Raw genomic sequence first — 24,570 nt, 5'->3', positions numbered from 1 at the left:
CCCCGCGACCCCAGACACAGGACTCGGTGGGCATGGGGGCAGGACAGCTCAGGGGAAGCGGGTGAGGACAGGTGGCTTTGGGAAGTGGGAGAGCCGTGCCAGGAAGCTTGGCAGCTCTACTTCCTCATGCTGGCCTTAGAGGGGTGGGTGGTATGAGTGTGCCTGGCACCCTGGTGGGCCGCTTGCAGGGTTTGGGGGCCTTGCCAGGCCCTGGAAGTGCTGAGCAGTGTGGGTGGTGAGTGTTGTGAACGAAGGAGGGCAGGTGCAGGCAGGTAGGCTAGGCCTGGGTTCAATAAAGCACCGACCTTCCCGCTCTGGGGAAGCTTCAGCCCCTGGGAAGGATCCGCAGTTGGATGCTCGTTATTTATTCACTCATTCAATATTTACTGAGAACTGCACTGTCGCTCAGGACCTGGGAATGGAGAGCAAAGAAAACCTTTGCCCTAAAAACCAAAGCCTCACGAGGTGGCGGAGAGACAGACTCATGTTAGTTCAGCTGTGAAGTGAGGAGAACGTGTGGGTCCTAGGGAGGGTCCCATCTAGGCAGGGACTGCACTCTGGTGGCTAGGGCTCCTTGGGGCAAGAAGGGCCCATGGGCGGGGCCCGACTTGGGGTACCCGGAGCCCGGACCACAAGGGGAAGCCTAGAAGGAAGTCTGTCCTCTAGGAGGGGAAGCAGGGGTACAGGGGTGTCCAGGAGGAAGTGGGGGACAGGGTGCCCCTAGGGAGGGGGCCAGCCCTGCCTGGGCTCCTGACATGGAGAGTCAGCTGCTGCTGCCTGCTTGCTGTGCCTGCTTCTTGGGGCAGATGGCTGTAGCCCTTGAGTCACACGGCCGGTCACCCCACTGGCCACAGGCGCACCCTGCATATGACAAGCTGGGATGAGCTGCGCCCCCCTCAACTCGCGGTCCAAAGCCCCAGTGGATCTCCGTGATCTCTTGCTGCTCTGGGACATCAATGCAGCTGGTCACCAAGGAGCCAGTGGTAGGTGCTCAGATGCACATGTGAATCCCACCCAGCCCTGCACACACCAGGAGGCAGGCGGCACTGACTGTCCTGGAGGCTATGGCAGAGACGAGGGTGCAGACAAGGGGCTCACCAGAGTTGGAAAGCCCAGGAGGGGGCTCCTGGAGGAAGGAGCTCCAGAGCTGAGTCCTAGAGGAGATCTAAGGGAACCGAGGAGGGGAAGCATCAGTCACAGGTGGGGTCAGCGAAGGGACCCGGCCAGGACACCCAGTCTCTGTCCCTCTCATTTCCCCAGAGTTGGCCCCAGGTTGTCCTTGGGCCTTCCAATCAGTCCCCATCCCAGGGCTGCCCCGGCTGCCTTGCTGCCTCTTGGGGACAGCGATACTTGGCCACCGGGGGGGAGGGCTGCCCTGTTCCCACGTTAACAACCAGGGAAGAGACCACGGCTCATCCAGAGGCAACATAAACGCGGGAGTCAGATGCGGAGAAGGTTGATGGTGCAGCCTGTTCAGGGCAGACACTGGCATTTCTCCTAAAGGGCAGTGCATCCCTCCACCTATCACTTCAATCCTCCCATCCCCGTCCCCATCCCTGTCCCACACCAACACCCGCAGGATCTAGGACTCTGAAACCCCGTCCCAAGTCCCAAGACAAACAGATGGCAGGTGTTGATGCCCTGGGGGGGGGAGGACCCCTGCTGAGGGTACGACCCATTGCCTTTTAGTTATTCTATTGCAGCAGGACGCACACAACCTAAAATTTGTCATCTTAACTGTTTTTAAGGGCACAGACAGGGGCACCTGGGTGGCTCAGCAGTTGAGTATTTGCCTTTGGCTCAGGGTGTCGTCCTGGGGTCCTGAGATCTAGTCCCACATCAGGCTCCCCACAGGGAGCCTGCTTCTCCCTCTGCCTTTGTCTCTGCCTCTCTCTGTGTGTCTCTCATGAATACATAAATAAAATCTAAAAAAAGAAAAAAGGCCACAGCTCAGGGGCGTCAATGCACTCACACTGCCCTGCTGTGGCCCCTCCATGGACCCCAGGATGGTCCACCTTCCCAGGCAGAGCCTCTGCCCCCACTGAACACGGACCCCTCCCTCCTCCCTCCTCCCCTCTCCTCTTCCTTCCTCCTTCCCTCCACTCTTCCTTCTCTTCCCCATGTCTGTGGGTCTGACTCCTCTCGAGTCCCCTGGGAGTGGACCCTTAGGACTGGTCCCTCTGTCCCCTCGCAGCTGTGGTGGCTGACGCTGGCATAAATTGCAAGGGGGTTGGGTGTCGTGCGTCCAAAAGTTCCAGCTCCTGCTTCCAGTCTGGCACCAAGGTTTTTCTGGGCCACCTCCCCTAAGCCGTCATAGTCTGGACACACCCAGCAGAGCCACTCCAGGGTTTTTTTTTTTTTTTTTTTAAAGATTTTATTCATTTATTCATGAGACACACACACACACACACACACACACACACACACACACACACAGAGGCAGAGACACAGGCAGAGGGAGAAGCAGGCTCCATGCAAGGAGCCCAAGGTGGGACTTGATCCTAGGACTCCAGGATTGTGCCCTGGGCTGAAGGCAGGCGCCAAACCACTGAGCCACCCAGGGATCCCCTTCTCCAGAGTTTGACCCAGAGGGATGCTCACTGTGTGGCCAAGGTACCCCATGGGGTGTCCACCATGCTGTCATTAGCAATGTGGAAGCCCTGGGGGCAGGCCTGGAATCCTACTGGCTGGCGACTCAGGGAGCATCCAGGGCGCACTGTGGTGTGCAGGATGGGTGGGGGGAAGCTGTGCACATGCGTGGGAGTGCACATGGGATCATAAGTGCGCACTGTGGCAAGCACCCTGACAGTGTCCGAGGGACCAGGACCTGGACGGGAGGAGCCCTGGCCCTGGCAGTATCCACGGGACAGGACGGAGGTGGGAACGGAAAGGGAAGACCGTACCCAAAGGCATTGTCTCCTCTGTGCATGCCCATGGGCAGATCCAAACCCACACAGCCACCCAGGCCAGCATGGCCTCTCCATGAGGGCCTTCCTCGGGGCTCCAGTCTCCCGGGCCCTTCTCCCAGAAGGCTGTGGGCCATGCACCTGTCCAGGCCCCCAGCAGCCTGTTGGATACTTTCCTGTGACGCCGTGCTATTCGAAGGCTTGGTGCCTGCCAGGCTGCCGTATGCTTTGTAGGGCTGGCCGCTCCTGGGTTCCGGGGCCAGCGTGATCTTCCGCCTGTGGGAGGTTATGGAGCTGGTGTCAAAATAGGAGGACATGTGATAGAATGAGTGGTGTTTCCTACAACCCATGAGTCACTGAAGGGTGCCTCTGAAGCTAGTAAAACACTATATGGTAATTCATTGAATCCAAATTAAAAAACCTCCAAACCCACTTGTAGACACAGGGCTCTCCAAATACGGGGGATAACATGCGGCCCAGGGCTTGGAGCTTGCACCCACTACCAGGCTTAGCCAAGTCTGGGCATTGCAGCAGGGCGGGGAGGCCCAGCATGCGCCCTGGGGAGCCCTCCCCTGGATGCGGGACCCAGGAGGGATTTCCAGGACCTGGGGCAGGCAGGGGTGAGCACACCTGTCAGGAAGTCCTCACTCACACTCACACTCCCACCCTGTAGGCAAAGACACCCACCTGTGCAGGGGTCGGGGGTGAGGGGTGGTGTTCCTGCTGCTGCACTGCTATGCCTGTCTGCATGAGGAACCACTCTCATGTGATCCAGTGACTGGGCTCGGTACCCCCCAAACCCCCAGGATGCATGGGAAGAGCCCATCTGCTGGCTAGGAAGGCCCCAGGCACAGGAAGGCTGTGCCACTCCTCCACACTTGCCTCTGCTGCCTCGGCTGGTGCCTGGTCGGGAGCACCTGAGGCTGACCTGACCCCACAGGACCCTTCCCCACCAGAGCCCGGGCAAGGTCCAGGTCCACGAGCCCCCTGAGCTGGGGGCCTGAGCTGTGCACGTGGACTGGACGGCAGACAGGGGGAGGGCAGAGAGAGAGAGACGGGTCCGTGCAGAGCTGGGATGAGAGGAGGAGACGGATGGTACAGGAGCCATGGGGCAGGAGGAGGGAGGGGGAAGAATGACAACCTCCCCCCTCCACCTCCACCTGCCTGCTGCTGGCAGCCCAGGCTGCCCCCGGGAGGGGTTGGGGTTGGGGTTGGGGTGGGGGGTCCGGGGGAGAGAGAGGCTCAGAAGGACACAGAAGGCGGGAAGAGAGAAGCTCCTGCCAAAGGCCCCTCCCCCAACACCATACCCCCTGCCCACCACCCACCCTCTCCCTGCACTTGGCAGCCTGGTCCAGACAGAGCCTGGGGGCCTGCAGTCCTCACACCAAGCACCATCTAGGGGCCTCCGGACAGGCTGCCAGGATTGGCAGCAACCAGAGCCCAACCTGCTGCACCCCTTGCAGTCCAGGGGTGATGGTGACGGACGGGTCAGCAGCCCTGGGTGGGGTGGGGTCAGCAGCCCTGGGCAGGGTGGGCTCTGCTTTACCACCAGGTATCTGCTCCCTGCCAGGAGGGATGGGGTCAGGGGCTCCTAGAGCTCCTCCCTGTCCCTAGTCCCTCGTCCCTCCTCTGCCACCTGGGCTGCATCCACCCTCCCAGGGTCTGTCCACCAGAGGGCAGTGGGGCCCAGCGTTTGGCAGCCCTGGGGAGGGGTGGGGAGCAGTGGGGACAAGAGCACAGAGAACCCAGAGCCCCAGGGTGGGCATGGGGATGGGCTCTGCTCTGGGGAAGGGGTCGCACAGGGCGCCTGGTTAGATTTGAATTCAGAGGGATGCCTGGGTGGCTCAGTGGTTGAGCGTCTGCCTTGGGTTCAGTCGTGATCCTGAGGTCCTGGAATTGAGTCCCACATCGGGCTCCCCTGCAGGGAGCCTGGTTCTTCCTCTGCCTGTGTATGCCTCTCTCTGTGTCTCTCACGAATAAATAAATAGAATCTTTAAAAAAAGATTTGAATTCAGAGGAACAGCAAATTAACTTCTCTGGTATGAAAACATCCCAATCATCTCATGGGACGTTCTTAGGCTAAAACAGTGTTCCTTCCTTATCTGAAATCCTAGCCTCACAGAATCCTGTATTTTGACTCCTAGATCTGGTGGTGCTGCCTGGGGACAGCAGCTGTGGGCAGTGGCAGGAGTCAGGGTGGGGCTGCAGCTCCCGGTCCAAGCTCATTAGCTCAGTGACTGCTGTCTGACAGGTCACTGGTGACGCAGGTGGATGTTGGCTGCGGTGCTGGCTGACATCCACGCAGAGGCAGGGTGGGGTGCTGTGGCTTGGTCTGAGCCAGGGAACCTTGTTCCAATCTCTCACTTGTCCAGACCTCTGGGGGAGAAGGTGCGTGACAACCGTCAACGTCCAGAGAACCAGGACGGCCCCGGTTGCCCTTAATGTGTTTGACATTCCCTAGACTCATACAGTGCTCAACCTGCATAACTGTGGGCAGTGGTCCCAAGCGGCATCTCTGCTTCTCCCTTCACCCAGATTCCTCATCTCCTGCCAGGTTTCTGCCCCCACCGCGGCCCCTGTGCTCCTACAGGAGTTCCCCGGGGTCATGAGTTCACCTGCATTTCATCTGCGTTTAGGACGGAGATAGGGCTCTGGCTCACTTTCCAGCCCTCAGGGGCTGCTACTTGCCCCAGCGCTCACTGTTGTTGGAGCAAGTGTGCATGTGCGGGTACACAGAGGGGCAGGGACAGAGCTCAGCTACCCACCCCACCCCGGGGCGGAGTCCCACAGAGAGGGAGGGACAGACATAGGTACCTGAGGCCACATGCGGCTTAACCGGGCCATTCCCACCATGTTGTGTGCTTGCGTCTGGACACCTGGAGGGTCAGCACTGCCCTGGCCACTGTGCTTGCACAGGCACACGCCTGCCGCTCCTGCCGTGGCCGTGACCTCCAGAGTCCCTGGGTCCCTCCCACGGGCAGCGTGCTCACCCAGGCGGCCAGGCGGCCGGCTCCAGCTCCATGCTCTGGAGCTGATGGGCTCCATGCAGCAGCATGCTCTTCTCCTGACTCGGAGAGCAGAATCCTTTCATCCCTTCATCCCTTCATCCCTTCATCCCTTCTTATCCATTCATTCGTTCACCAAGGACTCGGGGGGGGGTGGCTGTTGTGAGCTTGATGACCCAAGGCTCTGGGGACTCAGGGGTAGCTGCGCAGACAGGCTGAGGCTCGGAGGGCCTGGCTCAGAGGTCAGGGCACAGACACCCCAGGACCGTGGCCCCGGGACTCAGAGACGTAGCCAAGGGACCCACGGGAGGCTGAGACTCAGTCCTGTGGCGTGAGCCTCGTCTCCTGAGTCCCTCATCGCTCCCATCTGACCAGCTGGGATGTGGCCCGCAGAGGGGAAGGGTCACCTGCCAGTGAGGTGGAGGGGACTGCCTGGGCTTGGGTGTCTGCAGAGCGGGGGCCCCTTCCGCTCACCCCCTGCCTTGTCTTGCTGAGGGACAACCCTGAGGAAAGTGAGAACTTGTCTCTAAATTGGTGGGTGTGAGCCTCCAGATGGGGTGTGCGGAGGGGCCTGGCCCAACCCCGTCACGGCAGGACACCCACGGCCTGGCCATAGGCAGCTGGACTCTCCAGGGCTGCGGGAACTCAGCAAAGCCATTGGAAGGGTGAAGGGGGCCTGGCAGGCGAGGCACCGCCCCCTCCCTGCCCCATCCGTCCCCTGGCTTCCTTCCAGCTTGCCTCACGGCTCCCCCATGCCCCTGTGCCCGAGGCAGGATGCTGGCCTTCACAGTGGAGGCCCCCAGCCCTGGCCCCTGCTCCAGTGCTTGTTGCCTCCTCTCCCGCCAATCCCCCCCACCCCACCCACCCAGAGGCCGGACAGAAGGGACCAGGGCACCTCCAGGGCCCCGCAGCCAGCAGCCTAAGCCGGGCAGGGGACAAGGCCTAGGGCAGTCCACTTGGCCTCCAGCCCCATCTAGTCCGTGTGCTGGCCTGGGGAGTGCCGGGCAGCTGACCCAGTCCACATGCCAGCTGGGCCAGGGGTGAGGTGACTGGAGGGCAGCCTGCCAGAGGCGGCACCACTGGCAGCCCGGCCTCCCCACACTGCCTCCCCCACTGACCCTCGTGGCCCCAAGGGTCCATTGCTGTCCTCTGGGCGCAGATTAGGAAGCTGAGGCCCTGGGAGGAAGGGCTGCTCCCAGGTCACCTGGGGGGCCGGGCAGGGGGCTCCTGGGGCTGACCCTGGGGCTGACCCTGGGCTCCTGCTCCACCTTGTAGGCCAGATCCCGGGGTCCTCCCTGCGTTCCTGTATGTTGGGGGGGCTGGCCGAGGCCACCTCCGAGGGCCCACCTGGGACCTGGGGTTCTGGCTGCTGTTAGAGCCTCAAGTGAGCCTGCCAATCCAAGCATGGAAGTCAGACCCAACGGCCGAAGGTGCGATGGGTCATGGGCGGGGGGTGGGGGGCACCATGTGGGGTTCCAGCTCTGGTTCTTCTCAGGGCCTTGTTGCCCCACTTCTGTACAGCGTTTTGTGCTCTTCCGTCCCCATCTCCCAGCCTAAAAGCCCTCTAGGGAGAAGGATCACACCTAAGTTGGCTCTGTCCCCTGCAGCCGGGGACCCCGGAGCCCCAGACACCACATCCAGGTGGTGTTCTTCTGTTGGCCCCTGAGCCCAGGGGCCACATGCCCCAGGCCCTAGGTGCCACGTGTGCCCTGGCCAGCTCTCCTCCAGAGCCCTGCCCCCTCTGCCCTGCCCCGCCTCCCCCGGGAGCTGTGGCCCTGATGCCGCCCACAGTAGGGACCTGGGAATCCAGCCCAGAGGCCTCACCTCATCTATTTTTAAGCACAAGCCCATGAAAGATTCACAGGCTGCTTTATTTACAGGTGGCGGGATGGAGAGGTCTGAAAACCGGCAGGTTCGGGATGCCTGAGTGCCCCAGGGCAGCCCGGCCTGCTTCCCACAGGCACACCCTCTCCCCCTGCCCCCTGCCCACTCAGGCCAGGCCCTTGGGGCCACCTTCCTTCCTCTCATCCAGCTTGAGGCCTGGCTTCCAGGGATCCTCTCCCCAGGAGGTGAGACGCTGGGATGCCCCCTGAGGGAGCAGGAGGCTCATAGGCGCTCCCCCCACAACCCCCTTCCTGCCCCTGCCCCTGCCCAGCTGTACAACCAGCTGCTCCCTAGCTGGCATCCCTGATCCTGCAGGATGGCTGACTCCCCTTCCTGGGCTTCCATCCTGGTCCCTGGTGCTACTTCCTCCCTGGCAAGTGTGAAGACACTGGGAACCTACCTCCACACAGAAGATGCAAAGTCAGGAGTGGCCTTTGCTGGGCCAGCCTGGGTCATGTGCTCAGGTCATCCCAGCCATGCCACGTGACACTAGTGTCCCAGTTTATAGATAGGGAACCGAGGCTCTGGTGCATTGGGCAAGTGGACTATGGGGCCAAATCTTGAGACTTCAGAGGCTGGGTGCCCCACCCCTGCCCCGGATGCCGTGTGGCGGGGAGGGATCACATCATGCTCACTCTATCTCAGCTGCGGGCATGAAACAGCCTTGGCCCTTCCCTCCAGATGTGTCACCCAACCGGAGAGAACCCTGGAGGCTATGGAGCCCCAGGCTGGCTCCAGCAGGAGGAAGTCGTGGGTGGATGGGCCGGTGGGCAGGTCAGCCTCTGGTGGCTGTGCCTGTGGGAGCCAGCATGTCCCCAGAGTGTCTCCTGTTGCCCGGCACCTGGTACCCAGTGATGGCCCCTTCTCCTGGCGGTGGGCTTCTGTGGGCCTTAGGTGGTGGTGACCACTCAGCTTCAAATGTGTTACCTGGTGTCACATGCTGTGCTGAGCCCCAGAGATGCCCAGGAGAGCTCTCAGCTGTTACCTGGCAGGGACTGGGATGGACTCAGTGATGAACTCACCCAGCACTCCCCTGGGTCATTGTGGGGACCCCGAGCACCCTGACAGGGCCAGACAGGACGCTGGCATGTCCCTGCCCATCAAACCGGGCTTCCCTGCTCTGGTGATGCTCCAGGGCAGAATCTGAGCAGAGCCATGCTGGTCCCTACTAGTTGAGAGCCACTGATTTAAGAGAAAATCTCTTCTCTCCACCAACCCAGAAGATTCTTCAGGGCTTCACCTTCTAGAAGAAAAAGGTTTTGTCAGCTTTTCATTTATTTTTTATATTTTTCTGTAAAGATTTTATTTATTCATGAGAGACACAGAGAGGCAGAGACACAGGCAGAGGGAGAAGCAGGCTCCCTCTGGGGAGCTCGATGTGGGACTTGATCCCAGGACCCCGGGATCACAACCTGAGCTGAAGGCAGGCACTCAACTGCTGAGCCACCCAGGTGTCCCTTATCAGCTTTCCAAACAGGACTTTACAGTATTGAGAATCTCTTTCAGATCTACACCGGAGGAGCCTGATGCCCCCCTCCATGGGCATCTCCAGCTCCCAAGCCCTCCTCCCTTGTCCCATCAGAAGAAAAGTGTTTTTTCTTTCAACATTTCCCCAGGAGAAAATTGGGGACGATGGTGAGATTGGGTAACAGACTGTCTGTGTGAGGCCCCAGCGGTGTGGCCAGAACCACTGCCCACCTGGGAACTCGCGGATAGGGTAGTCCCACGGCACCTGGCAGCCCCTGGGCAGCAGGTGTGGGGCACAGTGACCTCCCCTGTCACTCCAGTGGGGTGAGTGTTACCTCTGGGAGGCCATCTTCCACCTGTAAAACGGGGATGCATTTGCCGGGAGTACCTACTGCACGCCGGGTATCCTTCTCAGTGCTGGTCATACACCCGCGAACAAGACAGATGGGTCCCAATGAAGGTGCCCTCTGACCGGGGTCAGTGAAGCTCAGCAAACGCACAAACCTACACACATGTCACCAAGTCACAGGAAGTGCTAGGAAGGGGTTCTGGTGAGGCAGGACAAGGTGGGTGACCTACATGGAGGGGTCCCCCTGGAAAGGGTGCTGCTCAGGGACCAGAAGGGAGTAAAGGGGCCCTGGGTAAAGTGGCCCTTTCTGCCCTGCAGGGGTGTGAGGCCTGGATTCCGTTCATCTGGTCGGTGGAGGTCCGCTGAGGGTCAGCAGCAGGCACTGCTTACAGCTAAGAAGCCCAACGTGATCCAGGCTCCACCCCGCTGCCGGCCACACCTCTGAATGCAGGCTACCCACTCCCACCCCCCCACATGCTCTCCTCAGGTCTTGCTACCCGCCTGCCCAGGGGCCCATAAATCCTACAGCCTGCAGGCTGGGCGGGGCCAGCGCCCCATCCCTGAAGGGCTCCAGGCTTTCTCTGGAGGAGCAGCGGGAGAATGTTGCAAGAGTGGAAGAGGCCAGTGGGCATATTGACAGTGACACAAAGCCATGGACCCACAGACAGATGAAGACCCAGCTGAGACACTCTCAAGGTCCCACTGAGAGACGCCACCAGTATACCATGGCTGAAGCGATCTCCCCCAAGGCGCAACGCTGGGAGCATCTGTGAACAGGCTGCCACACCCATGCAGGGAACCCCACCTCCCATAGAGCCACGGGTTCCCATGTATCTCAAAAGCCAAGCTTCTGTATTTGTGGGCAAAACCAGATCTGTTTTGGGGGCCGTCAGTAGAGTATTTCGGTAACAGGTTGCCTCAGCATCTAAGAAACCCAAGAGACCCATAAGATACTTCCTGATGCCCTTCGGAGTGCCAGGCATACCTCGGCATTCTGGAAAGCAGACACAGGACCGCCAGTCAGAGGGGAGGACACGTGCTGCCCCTGCCCCTGGACGCTGACCTGCATGCCCAGGCGGGGCTCTCCTCCCATCCCAGGCCCTGGCAGATGGCTGAACTGACGTGAATGCAATCACCCGGTATCTGCTCCTGGCCCCCGGTGACACATTGTTCCTGGCACCCAGAGCAGGCACCCTCAGCCAGGCTCAGAAACCTGTTCCATTCCTAGTGCCTCCGCCAGGAATCTGCGTATGCCCACCAGGCTCTGCTGAGGGCCGGCTGGGTCTCCCTGCAACCGTACCAGGGTACCCGAAGGAGGTGACGCAGGTGGCCCAGGTGGCCCAGGTGGCAGTCATTCGGGCAAGGTTCAGGGTCTCCTTTGTGTGGCTGGCTGGTGACCCGGCTGCCACCGGTCGCGTCCTTGGGTCGCCTTTAGAAGCATGCTTCTGGGCTCAGGGGCCGCGGGGATGTGGGCAACAGGAGGCAGGGCGGGCGGCAGAGGCCCAGACTGTGCGTGGGGGGCGGTGCCAGAGTTCAGGCTAACCGGCTGCGGGGGCCGCAGGGGGGGTGGGGGGGGCGCCGCCAGGAGCCAGGTGACCCAGGGGCCGGCCCGGGCAGGGGGAGTGTCGCGGGGCGGGGCGGGGCGGCCCCCGGGGACCGCGCGGCCGCCGGGCAGTCGCGGGGCGGGGCGCGCCTCACCTAGCAGCTTCCTGGGCGCGCTCGCTCCCCTCTCCGCCCCGGGCCGCCCCGCCCCTCCGCCGGCGCAATAAGGGGCGCGGGCTCGCGGGAGGAGGCCAGCTGTCGCCAGCCCACCCGTCGTCCTCGCGCCTGCCCGGGGAGCGCGGAGAGGGAGCCGGGGCCGGCGCCGCCGTCGGGGCTCCGGGGACCGGCGGCCAGGGCGCGGTCTGGGCGCGGCGGGGTCATGGAGCTGTGGCCGTGGGTGACCGCGGCGCTGCTGCTGCTGCTGCTGCTTGTGCAGCTGAGCCGCTCCGTCAGGTTCTACAGCAGGATCACTCTGTACTGCGCGCTCTGCGTCCTGGCCTCCACCGCCGCCTCGGTCGTCTGCCTGCTGCGCCACGGCGGCCGGAGCGTGGAAAACATGAGGCAAGGGGGCCGGGGCCGGGGCCGGGGGCCGGGGGCCGGGCTGGGGCGGGGCGGGGCGGGGCGGGGAGCGCCGGGCGGGGTCGGGGTGCGCGGGGACTGCGACGGCGGGGAGGGGGGACAGTGCCGGCTGCGGGGGACAGTACCAGCCGCGGCGGGGACGGCGCCGGGGCGGAGCGGGGCGCGGGCCGCCGCCCGCTTCCGCTTCCCTAACTTTCTTCTCTCGCGTCTCTCCTTCCTGCCCCGCCCGCGGCTCGCGGGGCTCCCGCGGCTCCGGGGCTCTCCAGCCGCGCAGCGGGGAGAGCGCGGCGGGGGCGGGCACGTGTCCGCGGGAGCCCACGTCACAATGTCTCCGCGCCCGGCCGAGGCCCCGGCGGGGCGCGATCCCCGAGGGATTTAAACAGTGTGTCAGTATCCGGCGCCGCCGCGTCCTTGAGCCCCGCCAAAGGGCCCGCGGGACGCGCAGGGCGTTCGGGGCGCGGTGGCGGGCGGCGGAGCGGCGCGCGGGGAGGCTGGGCGGCGGGCCAGCTGGGAGGGGCGCCACCGGCCCCGCCCGCGGGGAAGGAGCAGCCGCCGGCCGGGCTCGCCCCTGGGGAGCTTTGCTGGAGCACCGCCCTGCCTGGACCGGGCTTTACAGCCAGGCGTGCCTGTCCTCTGCGCGCCCCCTCCTGCCACCCGCCAGGTGATAAATGCACCTGTGCTCCGTTTCGGCCTGGAGCCCCGCCTTCCCTGCGGGGCCCCTGAGAAGGTAAGAGGCTCCGGGAAGCTTGGGCCCTTGAGGTCCAGCCTCACGGTGGAAGGAAGGCAGAGGTGGCTGGGATCCTTCAGTGGACACCTCTGTGGCTGGTGGGTGTGGGGCGGAGAGGTCAGGCAGGCCTCAAGAGTTGGGGGCCTCTCTGGGTCAGGTGCTAAGGGGCGGGGGCTTCTTCCTGCCTTCTCTCCCGGTTTCTGGTCCCAGGAGGGCTGTTGCCAACATTTCTCTCTGTGGATTTTGCAATGGCTTCTTGGCTGTGGCCTGCCGTGGGGACAGAGGTCCCTGAGCAACCAGTCCCCTGCATGCTCACAGGGGCAGCGGGTGAGGGGTGCTGACTTTATGCCAACTCTGCCCTGTCCATCTAGCCAGCGGGTGCTGCCGGGACTGGCCCTCGCCGGGTCCCCTGGACCCTGTCTTCAGGGGTTTGTGGCTTTCCTGTAGTACCCAGAGTAGGTGAGGACTCAGTGGACTTGCTCATGGGTCTCTGGTGCCCCTGCCCACCTCCAGCATGGTCCAGGCCAGCATCCCAGGGAGTGCCGACCCCAGGGACAGCCCCTGTGTGGTCCTTCTGGTAGTCTAACCGCATGGAATGGCCCTGGGGAGGGGAGGACCTGTTTCCAGGGAGTTCCTCCAAGCTGGGCCAACACCACTCTGGGGTGGGGGCGCCTGAGGCAATGCACCTCTCTGGAGGTTGGGCCTGACGTTAAGGTCCTAGGGTCCCCTGCAGGCAGCAGGCTCACAGCTGGAGCCTCCTCTCAGCCCTAGCTGGGGGCTGGCCTCAAGGCAGGGTGAGGGATGTGGGTTCAGGGAGCGACAGGCTGATGGGCTTCTTGGAGGCAGCGCTGCCCTCCTAGAGCCAGGCCTGTGGACAGCACATCTGGTTCTGAGGCCTCGGGGAGGCCTGAGTCTAGCCGTCCTGCGGCGTGGGTGGAGAGCTGGGCCCAGAGCAGGTTTTCAGCAGCAGTGACCGGAAAACCAGGAGGTGACCCTCCTTTACACATTGTGTCATCAGATGGCCTCTTTATGAGCAGCTTCCTTGTCTTTTTAAAGGACTGACTCAGGCCTCAGAACTTCCCAGGGATCAAGTCGGAAGTCCCCAGTTCCCTTTTTGATCAGGCCTTCCCTTGGCCTTGCACCTCTGGCCCCTGGTGTTGGCTCTCAGCCCCAGTCTCATCTGAGATTCTGGTCCCCCCCAGGGACCCTAGAGGCTCTGAGAGGACTCAATAGAAGCTTCCTACTGCTTTCCCACGCCGGGGCAGCTCCCAGACTTGGCTCTGTGAAGGGGCCACCCCAGGACACTGACAGGTGACAGCAGGTGCTCTTCTCCCCGGGGAGGGGTCACAGCCCCCTTCCCCTGGACCCCTAGATCCCACAGGGAAGGGTCACAGTGATGACTCTCAAGACCCCCCGCCGGCTGTAGCTGAAGTGGGGGTGCCGGTGGGGCATGCTGGGGGCAGGAAGTCCCCCACGGGGCAGGCCGGTGGGGGGGGGGAGCTGCTGCATTGCCCCGGGACAGGACCCAGGAGACTGGAGGCGGAGGTGCCTGAGGGGCTGAGCAGAGGGTCCCCACTCCCTTGTTGCGGCCCCTCCAGGTACCCCCTCCACTGTCTGTCCTGACCCCCCAGCGCCCCGGGGCATCTGGCTGCTCCTCTCCAATCCCGCCGATGACCCCCCTCCCTGGACGCCATTGTCTCTCCTCTCACCTCCTGCCTCCACTGCGGGCACAGATGGAGGGTTGGAGGTGCCGCCTGAAGCTAAGGCCTCCTGAGCGGCGGGAGGAGGGAAGAGGCTGTCCTCTGGAGTCCCCAGAGCTAGGAGGTGGTGGAGATGGGGTGCAGACCCACCAGCAGTGACTCCGCAGGACACGGTCTGTGCTTCCCCTTGCCCACCCAGCACGAGGGCGGGGCGGTGCCAGGGCGGCCATGGGACCCAAGACCCGGGCTCTGGGTGCCTGGAGTTGGGGGAGCAGCCCTGCTCTGTCCCCTCCCTGCTTTCATGTCTGAGCAGCCGCAGGCCAGGCCCTCTCTAAGGAGGCCTTTGCCTGCTAGAGTCCAGCTCTGAGGGTACAGGGAACAGTGATGGGAACAGAAGAGCCGAGGAGACTCTGACCCGCTGGGGGCTGAGACCAAGGATCCCTCCAGGCTGGCTGGGGCCTGTGTATCAGGCTTGGGTGGAGTATGAGACCACGTTTTCTCACCCCAGGAGGCAGATGCCCTTTGCCAGAGACAAGTGTGAGATTGCTCTGTGTGCGTGAACTTTGAGTTTGGCTGCAGGATCAGGAAACCCTAGTGACGGCCTCCTCACTGGAGGCATGAGCTTTTTGTGCATGGAAGGAGACCAGAGCTGGGCGGCCCGGGTGCATGGAGAGCTTCCAGCCCCTTCCATCCTGTGGCTCCCCTGTGCTCAGGGACCAATATGCCACTGCTACGGCAGGGCCTTAGGGCTGGACTGCCTGCTTCTGCATTCTCCCAAATGGCTGGGATGCAAATAGTGGGTGGACAGCTCTCCACTTCCAGGCAGGTGGGGCAGCGAGGCTCTTCCGTTTGTGCAGCCCGTGAGGAGGCTCCAGCAGGGAGGAGAGGGGATTGCTCCCGTCAGAGTCTGGCTTCTTAGCCAGCGCTCCAGCCACTCCGTAGTTTGTGCCCTGGGGAGGGCATGGATGGGGACCCAGTGCAGTCCGGGAGCCCCGTGGCACGTGGGGGCTGGCCAGGGATCCTGGTTTTGCCAGAGGGTCTGCCTTTGTTTCTCTTGGAGTAGGATGGCCAGTGGCAGACTCCCTTCCCTGGATGTGCTCCTGCAGGCCCAGAAACCAGAGCTCCCCGCAGTCCTGAACATCCTGGGTCAGCTCTGAACATCCTGGCTTGCTGGCCCTACCCTGTCCCCAGGCTCCTGCTCGCCCCGGACTGCCCTTCTTACCCGCCGTGGGGTTCTGCTCAGGCTGGAAACCCCACCCCACCCCAGGGATGTCCCCTCTTTGTGCTCCAGCTTGTAAGACACTTGTTGGAAAACATTCCTGCTCTGCCAGGTGTCTCTCTGGGGCCTCCTATTCCCCGAGCAGATTGGTGGCTCTGTGTGGCCTTCCTGGCAGGGGTATCCCCAGGTGAGCCCCACTGAGGACCACCCAGAGGGGTCTGGCTGAGGACTGGCGTGCCTCAGTTAAAACAGCCACCCGCTGGGATAGTAATGTAGCCCAAGGCCAGGGGCTGAGGGCAAAGGTCAGCAGGTGGCCAGGGCCTGGCCTTGAACTTCTTCCAGCTGCCTGGAGTCTGTGGAACAGATGGCTGGGGGCTCTTGTGCCACCTACTCTGGGTTCCTCTTATCTGCTTGTGGCCTCATCATCACAGTTGCCCCTGGGGGTCTCAGCGTCCTGGATTCAATCTCCTTTCACAGGCTGGAATGGAACCTTGGTGGGGGGCTGGGGTCAAGCACAATGCCCAAGGTCATGGCTAGTGAGCAGGGACCAGGATCTGATCTGTCTCACCCAGAGCCTGGGAAGGGCCTGGGTGTCCTCAGGCTGAGCACAGAAAGTCCAAGGAGGCTGGATGGGAGTGAGCCTGGGCTCCCATGGGCTCCTGTGGGCTCCTGTGGGCTCCCGTGGGCTCCAGCAGGATCCGTGGTGTTTACTGTGCTCAGGTGTTCTCAGCGGTTCAAGTCTGGGGTTAAGTAGAGGGCTCCTGAGAAAGATCCAGGGGTGGCCAGGGCATCCCATCTGCTTGAGGACTGGTCCTGCTCGGGGAGGCTAGGGGGAGTGGGGGGGAGGCTTGAGGTGTAAAGGTGACACCAGCCCCCCACCTGGCTACTGGCAGCAGTGCTTCTGGAAAGTCAGGCCCTCAGCCCACCCCAGGCCGCTTGGGCTTCAGGTAACCTTGGTTCCACCTTCGCTAGCCTCCCCTGGGGAATTGGGGGCTAGAGTAGTGTGACCTGTCTTGGGGCCAGCGCCAGGGACACCTGCTTCAAGCTCTGGGGCCCTGGCTTCTGATGGGGCAGCCCCCCAGCCCTGCGGCTGGCGGAGGGGCAGTCAGGTGAGGTAGACAGTCAGGGCACAGTGGCGGCTGCTGTAGGCTGGCTGAGGGGACAGCGTCACCACCATCCCTGCTGGGTGGGGTCTACAGGGCCTTGGGGAAGGGAAAGAACGTAGCTTTTGCAATTCTGGAATTCCATCATGCAATCCTGGATCCTCACTGCTCCTCCGGCATGTCCTTTACCTGGGGTTTTTCACTTGTTTTCCAAAAACCAGGTTAGGAGGCGGATTCCCGCCATCCCAGCTTCCCTGCTGTGAGACCTCTAGCAAGTGGCCTAACTGCTTAGCCTAGACACCCCTCATTTGTGGGGTGGGTGTCCCGAGTGTGCCCACCTTGTGGGGCTGCCCTCTGAACAAAACTGAGGGCTCCTGTCACACCCTCGGCACAGCGCAGGGGAGGGAGCACTCCCACCTGCCTCCACGTTGTAAGTGTGCTCTTCCTTCCCCCAGCAGGGACCCTCCAGGCTTTGTCTCCCAGGCAGGGCCTGCTGGGCACCCAGAAACATGTGCTGCCTGCAGGAACTGCAGCAAAGCTTGGTTTGCTTCTTCTCACATTGAGAAAACTGTTAAAATGATAGACTTTCTCAACACTTTTACTAAAAACCTTGAAACTGTGACAAGAAGAAGGCAGGTGGGCGGGTATGGCCTGCAGAGAATGCTTTGTCCCCTCTAGGACTAGGGGTGCCCTTCTTGGGCAGCAGTGGCTGGCGTGTGTTCTGGGTCGCGCAGATGCATCCCTCTTGCGGGTGTGCAGAGCATGCTGCTCTGTGCCCTGCCGCCCTGGGCTGCCCGCTGGCGGACATCTCTGCACAGGACCTCCCAGTTCCAGAAAAACCAGTTTGCAGTCAATCCCTTAAATTAAATATGCAAAGAAATCCAAATAGGAAGTAGAGAAGAATCCTGGAGATGGATGGTGGGGACGACTGCACAACCGTGTGGGTGGATTTAATGCCAATGATCGGACATTTAAAAACGATTAAAATGATGGGGTGCCTGGGTGGCACAGTCAATGAAGCGTCTGCCTTGGGCTTCAGTCATGATCCTGGGGTCCTGGGGTGGAGTCCTACGTGGGGCTCCCGGCTCAGTGAAGAGCCTGCTTCCCCCTCTCCCTATGCCCTTCCTTCCTGCTCATGCTCTGTCTCAAATAAATAAAATATTAAAAAATAATTAAAATCATAGACTTTATGTGACATATATTTTGCCATAATTTGGAGAGAGAGAGAGAGAGAAGCCAGCAGGTGCCTCCAGCAGAGAGAACGCGCTCCTTGGCCAGCAGGAGGCGCTTGTGACCTGTCACTGCAGGACTTGGCGTCCAGGCCTCACTGGCTCCACCCCACCTCTTCCCACACTGGGACATTCAGACCCTTTCAGATTTTTCTTTTTTAAGACTTTATTTTTAAGTAATCCTTTCGCCCCACGTGGGGCTTGAACTCACAACCCGGAGATCAAGAGCCACACTCTCCACTGGCTAAGCCTGCCGGGCGCCCCTTAGAAGAGACCACGCTAGGGATCCCCAGGTGGCTCAGTATTTTAGCGCCTGCCTTCGGCCCAGGGCGTGATCTCGGAGTCCCAGGATCGGGTCCCACATCAGGCTCCCTGCATGGAGCCTGCTTCTCCCTTTGCCTGTGTCTCTGTCTCTCTCTCTGTGTCTCTCATGAATAAATAAAATCTTTAAGAAAAAAAAAAAAAAAAAGAAGAGACCACGCTGGAGGATTGCAGGCCTGCCTGCCTTGTGCCTGCCTTAGGATCAGATCCTGAAAGAGGGACCAGATTTCTTTTCTTCTTTTTTTAAGATTTATTTATTTGAAAGAGCACACACAGCAGGGGAAGGGGCAGAGGAGCAGGGAAGCAGCCTTCCCCTGGAGTGCAGGACCTGCAGCCCCATGTGAGACTCCGTCCCACAATCCTAAGCATGACCTGAACCAAAACAAGCGTGGACTCTCCATGGATGGTGCCACCTGGGCCCTTGGAGGCAGGGCGGCCGCTCAGCTTGTTCCGCGAGTCTGGGGCCTGGTGAGGGGTGGGGACGGACTGGGTGGGTCAGGCCCGATCTGGCCGCGGCTGGCAGATCCTGGGGAGGACGGCTGGTCTAACGGTGCAGGCAGCCCTGAGCCTCGGTGTCCCCATCTGTGACAGGATGATGGTAACTGCCCTCTCACAGGAGCTCTGTTCTGTGAAAGGGGCACAGCTGAGGGAGAGGCTGGCTTTTCAGACGTGGAAGGACAGATCCCAAGGGGTTGGCCCCCAGGAGGCCTGGAGGGACCCAATCCACAGGCACTGGGTGCAGGGGCTGCAGGACAGGAGGCCCATGTATCTCGGGATAGAGTCTGGGAAGAACGCGTTCTGGGGACGGATGGAGGGGACGCCCCTGAATGTGCACCCAGCAGCACTTAAGTCGGTACATTCTGGGCCATGTGCATTTTACGATGATTTAAAAAAGCCAGAGTCTGGCTTTGAGCCTGTCCTGAATCCGCTCTGTCCAGAGGCGTCTCCAGGCCCTGCGTGGCTACTCCCCCTCCTGCAGAAAGTGGAAATCTCTCCCCTGCCACGAGGACTGTTGGCGAGATCAGATAATGGGGGCTCGGGAGCGGGGGAGGGAGGGCTGCCCGAACCTCTGTGACAGCAGAACAGCTCTGGGCCGGAACCCCTTGGCCCAGTGGGTGGCATATGTGCAGCCCCCTGCCGCCCACAGGGGATGGGCAGGGAGGGTTTACAGAGCACCAAGCCCCAGGCCTTGGGCTCCATCACCCTGCAGGCTGACCCTTAATGGAGCCTGTTCCAGTAGGAGCACTGTCCCCGCTGCGCTCTCCAGGACCAGCCAGCACCTGCAGATGTGTCCCCACACACAGAACCATTCAAGCCTGCCAATGAGGCCTGGATGTGGCCCCAGGAGGTCGTGATGCTCTGGGGCAGATCCTTAGGGCGCCAGGGCTGGAAGGGCTGCAGACTTGAAGCCGGGGAGGCCCAGGCCCACACACACCTGGCTCCCTGACTCTCTCCATCACCCCGGGCAGTCATTCAAGCTGTAGGCCATGAGAAGGGGAGGGTGGGGTTGCTCCGAGGACAGGGGTAGGGGTGTAAGCCCTGGCTGGCTGTGCTCCTCTCATCGGGGTGGCTCTTCTCCTTCTTCCCAAGCAATCTTCAGCCCCTGCAAAGCTCTGCACTCGCTATGGCTGCCTTCTCCCTGGGGTGGCACTGTCCTGCAGGGATGGTCCCTTCCCCTGGCCGGGCCTCCTTCCCCAGGGCGTGTGGGTGGGGGCCCATGGCCTCTGCAGAGGTGCAGGGATCTCTCTCTCTCTCTCTGTTGGGTTTTTTATTTTCTTACTTTTTAATGATTTTACAAGTAATCCCTACCCCCCACAGGGTTTGAATCTATAACCCTGAGATCAGGCATCATACCAACCGAGCCAGCCAGGCACCCCTCCGTGTTGGGGTTTGGGTCACTGACACGGAGACCCAGCCTAGCCCCGGTCCCTTTCCAGCTGCCCCTGGCTGAACAAGCAAGGGTGTGGGGTGAGGGCAGGGCAACACAGTAGGTCCCCGGAAAACAGATGTACAAGTGGATGCCCTCCCCTTTGCCAGGGGTCCAGCACCTGGAGGCCTCGCCCCTTCTGTGCTTGATCCTCCGTGTTCCTGCCAGCACGGGGGAGATGGGGCAGCTCGCACTGTCCCCTGAGGGATGGGACCTAGAGGCCTTTGGGGGGAAGGTGAATTCAAGGCCGTGCACAGCCCATGAGAGGGCTTGCCAGGGCTCCGTCTACGGTGCGGAGGGGTGGGGTGTCTCTTTACTGTGGCTCTGTCCCCAGGCCAGCCCCAGGCCGGAGCCCAAGATGGAGTGCAGGGCTGTGGGGCCCCTCTCACTGACCACGTCTCCCCTCAGGATCATCCAATGGTTTGTCCTGAGCTTCAAGTATGTATTTGGCCTTCGTTTCGAGATAAAGGGTCGCCAGAAGCTGGAGTTGGACCACCCCTGTGTCATCATTTCTAACCACCAGAGCATCCTGGACATGATGGGTAAGCCAGGGCTGCAGGGGGGCTGCTGGGGGAACTTGGGGGGTTGCTTCAGAGAGGTGGAGCCTGGGCCTGGATGAGCTGGGGGGCCAGGAGGGCAGACCCAGGCCCGGGGGACATGAAAGCTCTCTGTGTGCCTGATGCTGGGTCCAGGGCTCTGCCTCTCACCTGGCACTGGGAGCTCTGCTTCACCCCTCCCTTTACATGCAGGGTGACAGGCTGAGAGGCCAAATGGCTTGGCCAGGTAGCCAGTGGGAAGGCATGACTCGGCCCAGGCCTGTTGGTGGTCGAGGCACGGGGCTGGTTCTCTCCATCTTGGGGAGGTGGCTGCCAGGCTCTGAGCATGACCCCCACCTGCCTGGGGCCCCGTGGCCACCTGCAGGCCTTATGGAGGCCCTACCCGAGCGCTGTGTGCAGATCGCCAAGCGGGAGCTGCTCTTCTTGGGGCCTGTGGGCCTGATTATGTACCTCGGGGGCATCTTCTTCATCAACCGGCAGCACTCCAGGACCGCTGTCACCGTGATGGCCGATGTAGGCGAGCGCATGGTCAGGGAGAATGTGAGTGTGGGGCTCGGGGCCTGCGTGGCTATGTAGATGCTCCAACTCTGGGCACACAGAGGTCAGGGGCAGGGCTGTGCATGAGCCAGGTGGGTGGTGGTCTCAGCTGAGAATGGGGCTCCCCAGGAGGGGGGCTCCCCAGGAGGGGATGGCGGCCTGGGACTGCTACAGCTGCCTCCTCTCCCTCTCCCTGCAGCTCAAAGTATGGATCTATCCTGAGGGCACACGGAATGACAATGGAGACCTGCTACCTTTCAAGAAAGGTGCCTTCTACCTGGCCATCCAGACCCAGGTACTTCAGGGCACTGCCTCCCAGAGGGTCCAGGGGGACTTAAAGCTGGAGGCGACTGCCTAGCCAGGCTAGGGCCACCGGGGCTCACAGAGCACCTCCCACCAGGCAGGCACAGGGCCTTATGGCCCCTGCAGCACCTGGTTTCTGACCTGCTGGGGGGGAGATCTTTGGGCCCTTTCCCCACCCTGAGCATCAAGGCTGGTGCCTGAGCAGGTCCAGCAACCAGGTACCATCACACTTGTCACCTGGGGGCTGGCGCCTGGGGCTTCAGCACCCCCGCCCCCGTAGCCAGCCAGGCAGGGCCCCCAGAAGGCAGAGGCTGTGGGCCTACTTGCTGGGAGCTCTCAGGAAGGCCAAGTGCTTGTTCGGTGCTGTGGGCCGCAAGCTGGGGCAGGGCTGGGGCAGGGCTGGGAAGCCCCGTGAGCAGGACCCGAGCTGGGGGCAGGGCTGGACAGAGCGAGCTGCAACTGTGTGGTGGGCCTCTGTAGGTCACTGGGCCTGGACCTCCGCGTGGGGCTCCACCCAGGAGGCGCTTGGGGTGAGGCCGGGACGGGGGAGTGTGCCCATGCGCCGGCAGTGCGCCCTGGTGGGTGGAGGGTGCCCTGTTCCACTCCGGGTGCTGTTGGGGGAGCTTGTGCAGGGAAAAGTCATTGTCAGCGGCCAGGGTAGGGGCTCCGTCCTGCCCAATGCGGGTCTGCCCCCCACCCCCCACCCCGGAGCCCCCGTGGCGCTGCTTCTGCGCTCCCACTGTGCCGGTGGCCTCTGGCGCCCCCTGGTGTCGGCCCTGAGCTGGGCCAGGTGCAGCTCTCCCTTCAGAGGCAGCCAGCTGCGCCCCTGGGGGGTGGGGAAACAGGGACGGGTGGAGGACCCTGGGCCTGCGGGAGGTGGGGGGCACCTTGCCACACGCCGGGGGCTGCCGGGAAAGGAGGGAGGACGCGGTGGCTCTGCTGGGGTCTGGTGGTCTCCCCCCCAGGGCCTCCCAGACTGCAGCCTACCTACCCAGGTCCCAGGCCTCATCCCTACTGGTACCAGGGAGAGGCTCCCTGACTGCCAGGGTTAATGATCACCCTAGGTGTCCCCTCCCCCCTGCCCGGCTTAAGGATGGGGGAGGGGTGGGCAGAAGGGCCAAAGTAACCTCTGCCTAAACTGTAGGGGAGGGGGGGCACAGACATGACTCATGGACATGTGCCAGCCCAGGAAGGCTTCCTGGTGGAGGGGATGCTTGAGTGAAGGTGTGCAGGGTGAGTTTGTGGAGTGCTGGGGGCAGCTGGAGGCGGGCAGGGGGCAGGGGGCAGGTCCGGCTGTATTCCTGGAAGGCACCAGCGTAAGAAGCAGCACCTCGGGGTGATCATTAACCCAGGGCATGAAAGGTGTCCCTGGCCCAGGGGTCAATGCGTGGAAGGGCCTGGAGGCAGGTAGGTGGCAGGGCGGGGCCACCCCTGCTAGCTGGTCCTTGGGGCTTGCATGTCCTCAGGCAGCACGGCTTCCCGCCCACAGGTGCCTATCATCCCCATCGTCTACTCCAGCTTCTCCTCCTTCTACAACCCCAAGACGAAGCTCTTCAGCTCAGGTAGCGCCCCAGCCCCTGCATGCACATGCAGCCTGGCTCATGCTTGCTTACTAGGATGCCCAGGCCCCTGATGGGACAGTTCCCATTTCTGGGTGGTCACTGTAGGCCACTGACCAATTGGTGAGTGAAAGGAGGCAGGAAGGATCCGGAATTGCAGCTGCAAGCTGAGCTGGGCAGTCATGGGCCCGCTTCCCAGCAGAGGGGCCTAGGGTACCCGAGTCCATGCACTGTGGCACAGGCTGGGTAGTGCTCCCAGGTGCCCAACGCTGTGGAGCTCGGGGGCCACTCCCAGCCCTCCTGGTCCTGGCCCTCAATGTGGGCTCCTAGGGCCTGGGTGGGAGGGTAGGGTCAAAGGTCGAAGGGCAGCGCGGGGCGGGGCGGGGGGGGGGGGAGGAGCCGGGCTGCGTCCTCCCTCATCTAGGCCACCATGGAAGATGGGGGGGGGGCCGGGAAGCGGTGGGGGACACTTCTGGGGGAGGGAATGCTCTGTACCCTGGGTGGGGCCCCGTCAGGGAGCATGTGGCTGTCAGAACCCACCAAAGGCAGACTTAGAAGCTAAGTGTTTGATTACGAGGATTATTGTCAATTAAAAACCAACACCTGAGACCAGGGTGTCCAAAATGGAACCAGGCTTGGTTCCTGGCCTGGGCCTTGGGCTGCTGCACAGAGAAAACCAGCAGGTGGCGGAGGAGCAGAAGGGCACTGGAGCAGGGACAGGAGGCTGCAGGGGTGCCAGGGCAGCAGGCCTGGGTCAGGTGGCCAGGCACTGATGCAGCTCACCCCCAATAGGAACAATCAGGGTGGAGGTGCTGGATGCCATCCCCACCAGCGGCCTCACAGTCGCAGACGTCCCCAAGCTTATGGACACCTGCCACCAGGCCATGAGGACCACGTTCTTCCGCATATCCAAGATCGCCCAGGAGAATGGGGCCACTGCGAGGCAGGGCTCCTAGGCAGCCCAGTAGCCGAGGCCTGGCTGAGGCAGGGCCTGGCTAGAGATGGGACAGAGGAACCTCCTCCCTGCCCTGACAGCTGAACATCACTGTGTCCTACTGCTGAAGGTCCCCCAGCTTTCCTCTGGGCCCCGGATGCAGGTCCTGTCCCTGGTCCTGACGTCCCCCAGAGGAAAGTCTGGAGCCTTCCCCAGAAGCCCATCCTCATGCCTCAGGGACCCGGGAGCAGGCCTGGGGCCCAGTGGGGCTGGCGGAGCAGGGCTAAACTACATGGCCTGGGGCCTCCGGACGATTGGCCAGAGTCTGGGCCTGCAGGCTGCATGGCCAGCCCCGGCCCTTGGGGAGAAGTGGGACTCTGGAGGTGAGGGGCACACATCAGTCTTGTGCAACCTGGACCTCAGGGGAGCCTGGGAGCAAGCCTGCCAGACACTGCACTCCGTCCGTGTTTTTTAATAAATGAAGTCTCCGAGTGCCTGGTGAGCTGTGGTCACTTGGGGCGGGTGGGTGGCACAGCGCCCGGGGCTGCCGCGCCCCCGCTGGGGCTGCACTGTGGGAGCCTCTCCGTCCCTGGCGCCCCCCCAAGGGCCAGGCCCCTGGTCACCCTGCGGTACACTTTCCTGGGGGTGGGGATATCCACCTAGATGGGGGCGGGCATGCTGCAAGTCAGGGAAGAGGATGAAGATTTGCTTCTTGGCTGCTA

At 62.2% G+C, this 24,570-nt stretch overlaps 1 protein-coding gene and 1 long non-coding RNA gene across 4 annotated transcripts; one reads left to right on the top strand and one right to left on the bottom strand.

The window, feature by feature from the left end:
- Positions 1 to 10,442: 10,442 nt before the first annotated feature.
- Positions 10,443 to 11,052, bottom strand: LOC140605997 (uncharacterized). Of its 2 annotated transcripts, none has more exons than XR_012008482.1 (2): positions 10,912 to 11,052; positions 10,443 to 10,605 (listed from the first exon to the last, which is right to left on the bottom strand). It is a non-coding gene; the product is annotated as an uncharacterized lncRNA (long non-coding RNA). The 2 variants fall into 2 exon arrangements; XR_012008483.1 differs by lacking the exon at positions 10,912 to 11,052 and adding an exon at positions 10,748 to 10,888.
- Positions 11,053 to 11,411: 359 nt separating this feature from the next.
- On the top strand, positions 11,412 to 24,342 carry AGPAT2 (1-acylglycerol-3-phosphate O-acyltransferase 2). Of its 2 annotated transcripts, none has more exons than XM_072778731.1 (6): positions 11,412 to 11,714; positions 20,367 to 20,500; positions 20,880 to 21,055; positions 21,252 to 21,347; positions 22,845 to 22,917; positions 23,707 to 24,342. In XM_072778731.1, the coding sequence occupies exons 1-6, from the start codon at positions 11,533 to 11,535 to the stop codon at positions 23,868 to 23,870; spliced, it is 825 nt and encodes a 274-aa protein (XP_072634832.1). In that variant the 5' UTR covers positions 11,412 to 11,532; the 3' UTR covers positions 23,871 to 24,342. The 2 variants fall into 2 exon arrangements, with proteins under 2 accessions (XP_072634832.1, XP_072634833.1); XM_072778732.1 differs by lacking the exon at positions 11,412 to 11,714 and adding an exon at positions 12,275 to 12,459.
- The last annotated feature ends 228 nt before the right edge of the window (positions 24,343 to 24,570 follow it).

This window comes from Canis lupus, chromosome 16 (genome assembly GCF_048164855.1).
Source record: "Canis lupus baileyi chromosome 16, mCanLup2.hap1, whole genome shotgun sequence".
NCBI lineage: Eukaryota > Metazoa > Chordata > Mammalia > Carnivora > Canidae > Canis > Canis lupus.
The sequence above is the reverse complement of the archived record's forward strand: the minus strand, read 5'-3'. Positions and strand labels throughout refer to the sequence as shown.

Coding starts and splice junctions, on each gene's coding strand:
- AGPAT2 (XM_072778731.1), top strand. CDS start 11,533: ATGGAGCTGTGGCCGTGGGTGACCGCGGCGCTGCTGCTGCTGCTGCTG. Junction 11,715..20,366: donor CGGAGCGTGGAAAACATGAG/GCAAGGGGGCCG, acceptor GTCTCCCCTCAG/GATCATCCAATGGTTTGTCC. Junction 22,918..23,706: donor GACGAAGCTCTTCAGCTCAG/GTAGCGCCCCAG, acceptor CACCCCCAATAG/GAACAATCAGGGTGGAGGTG.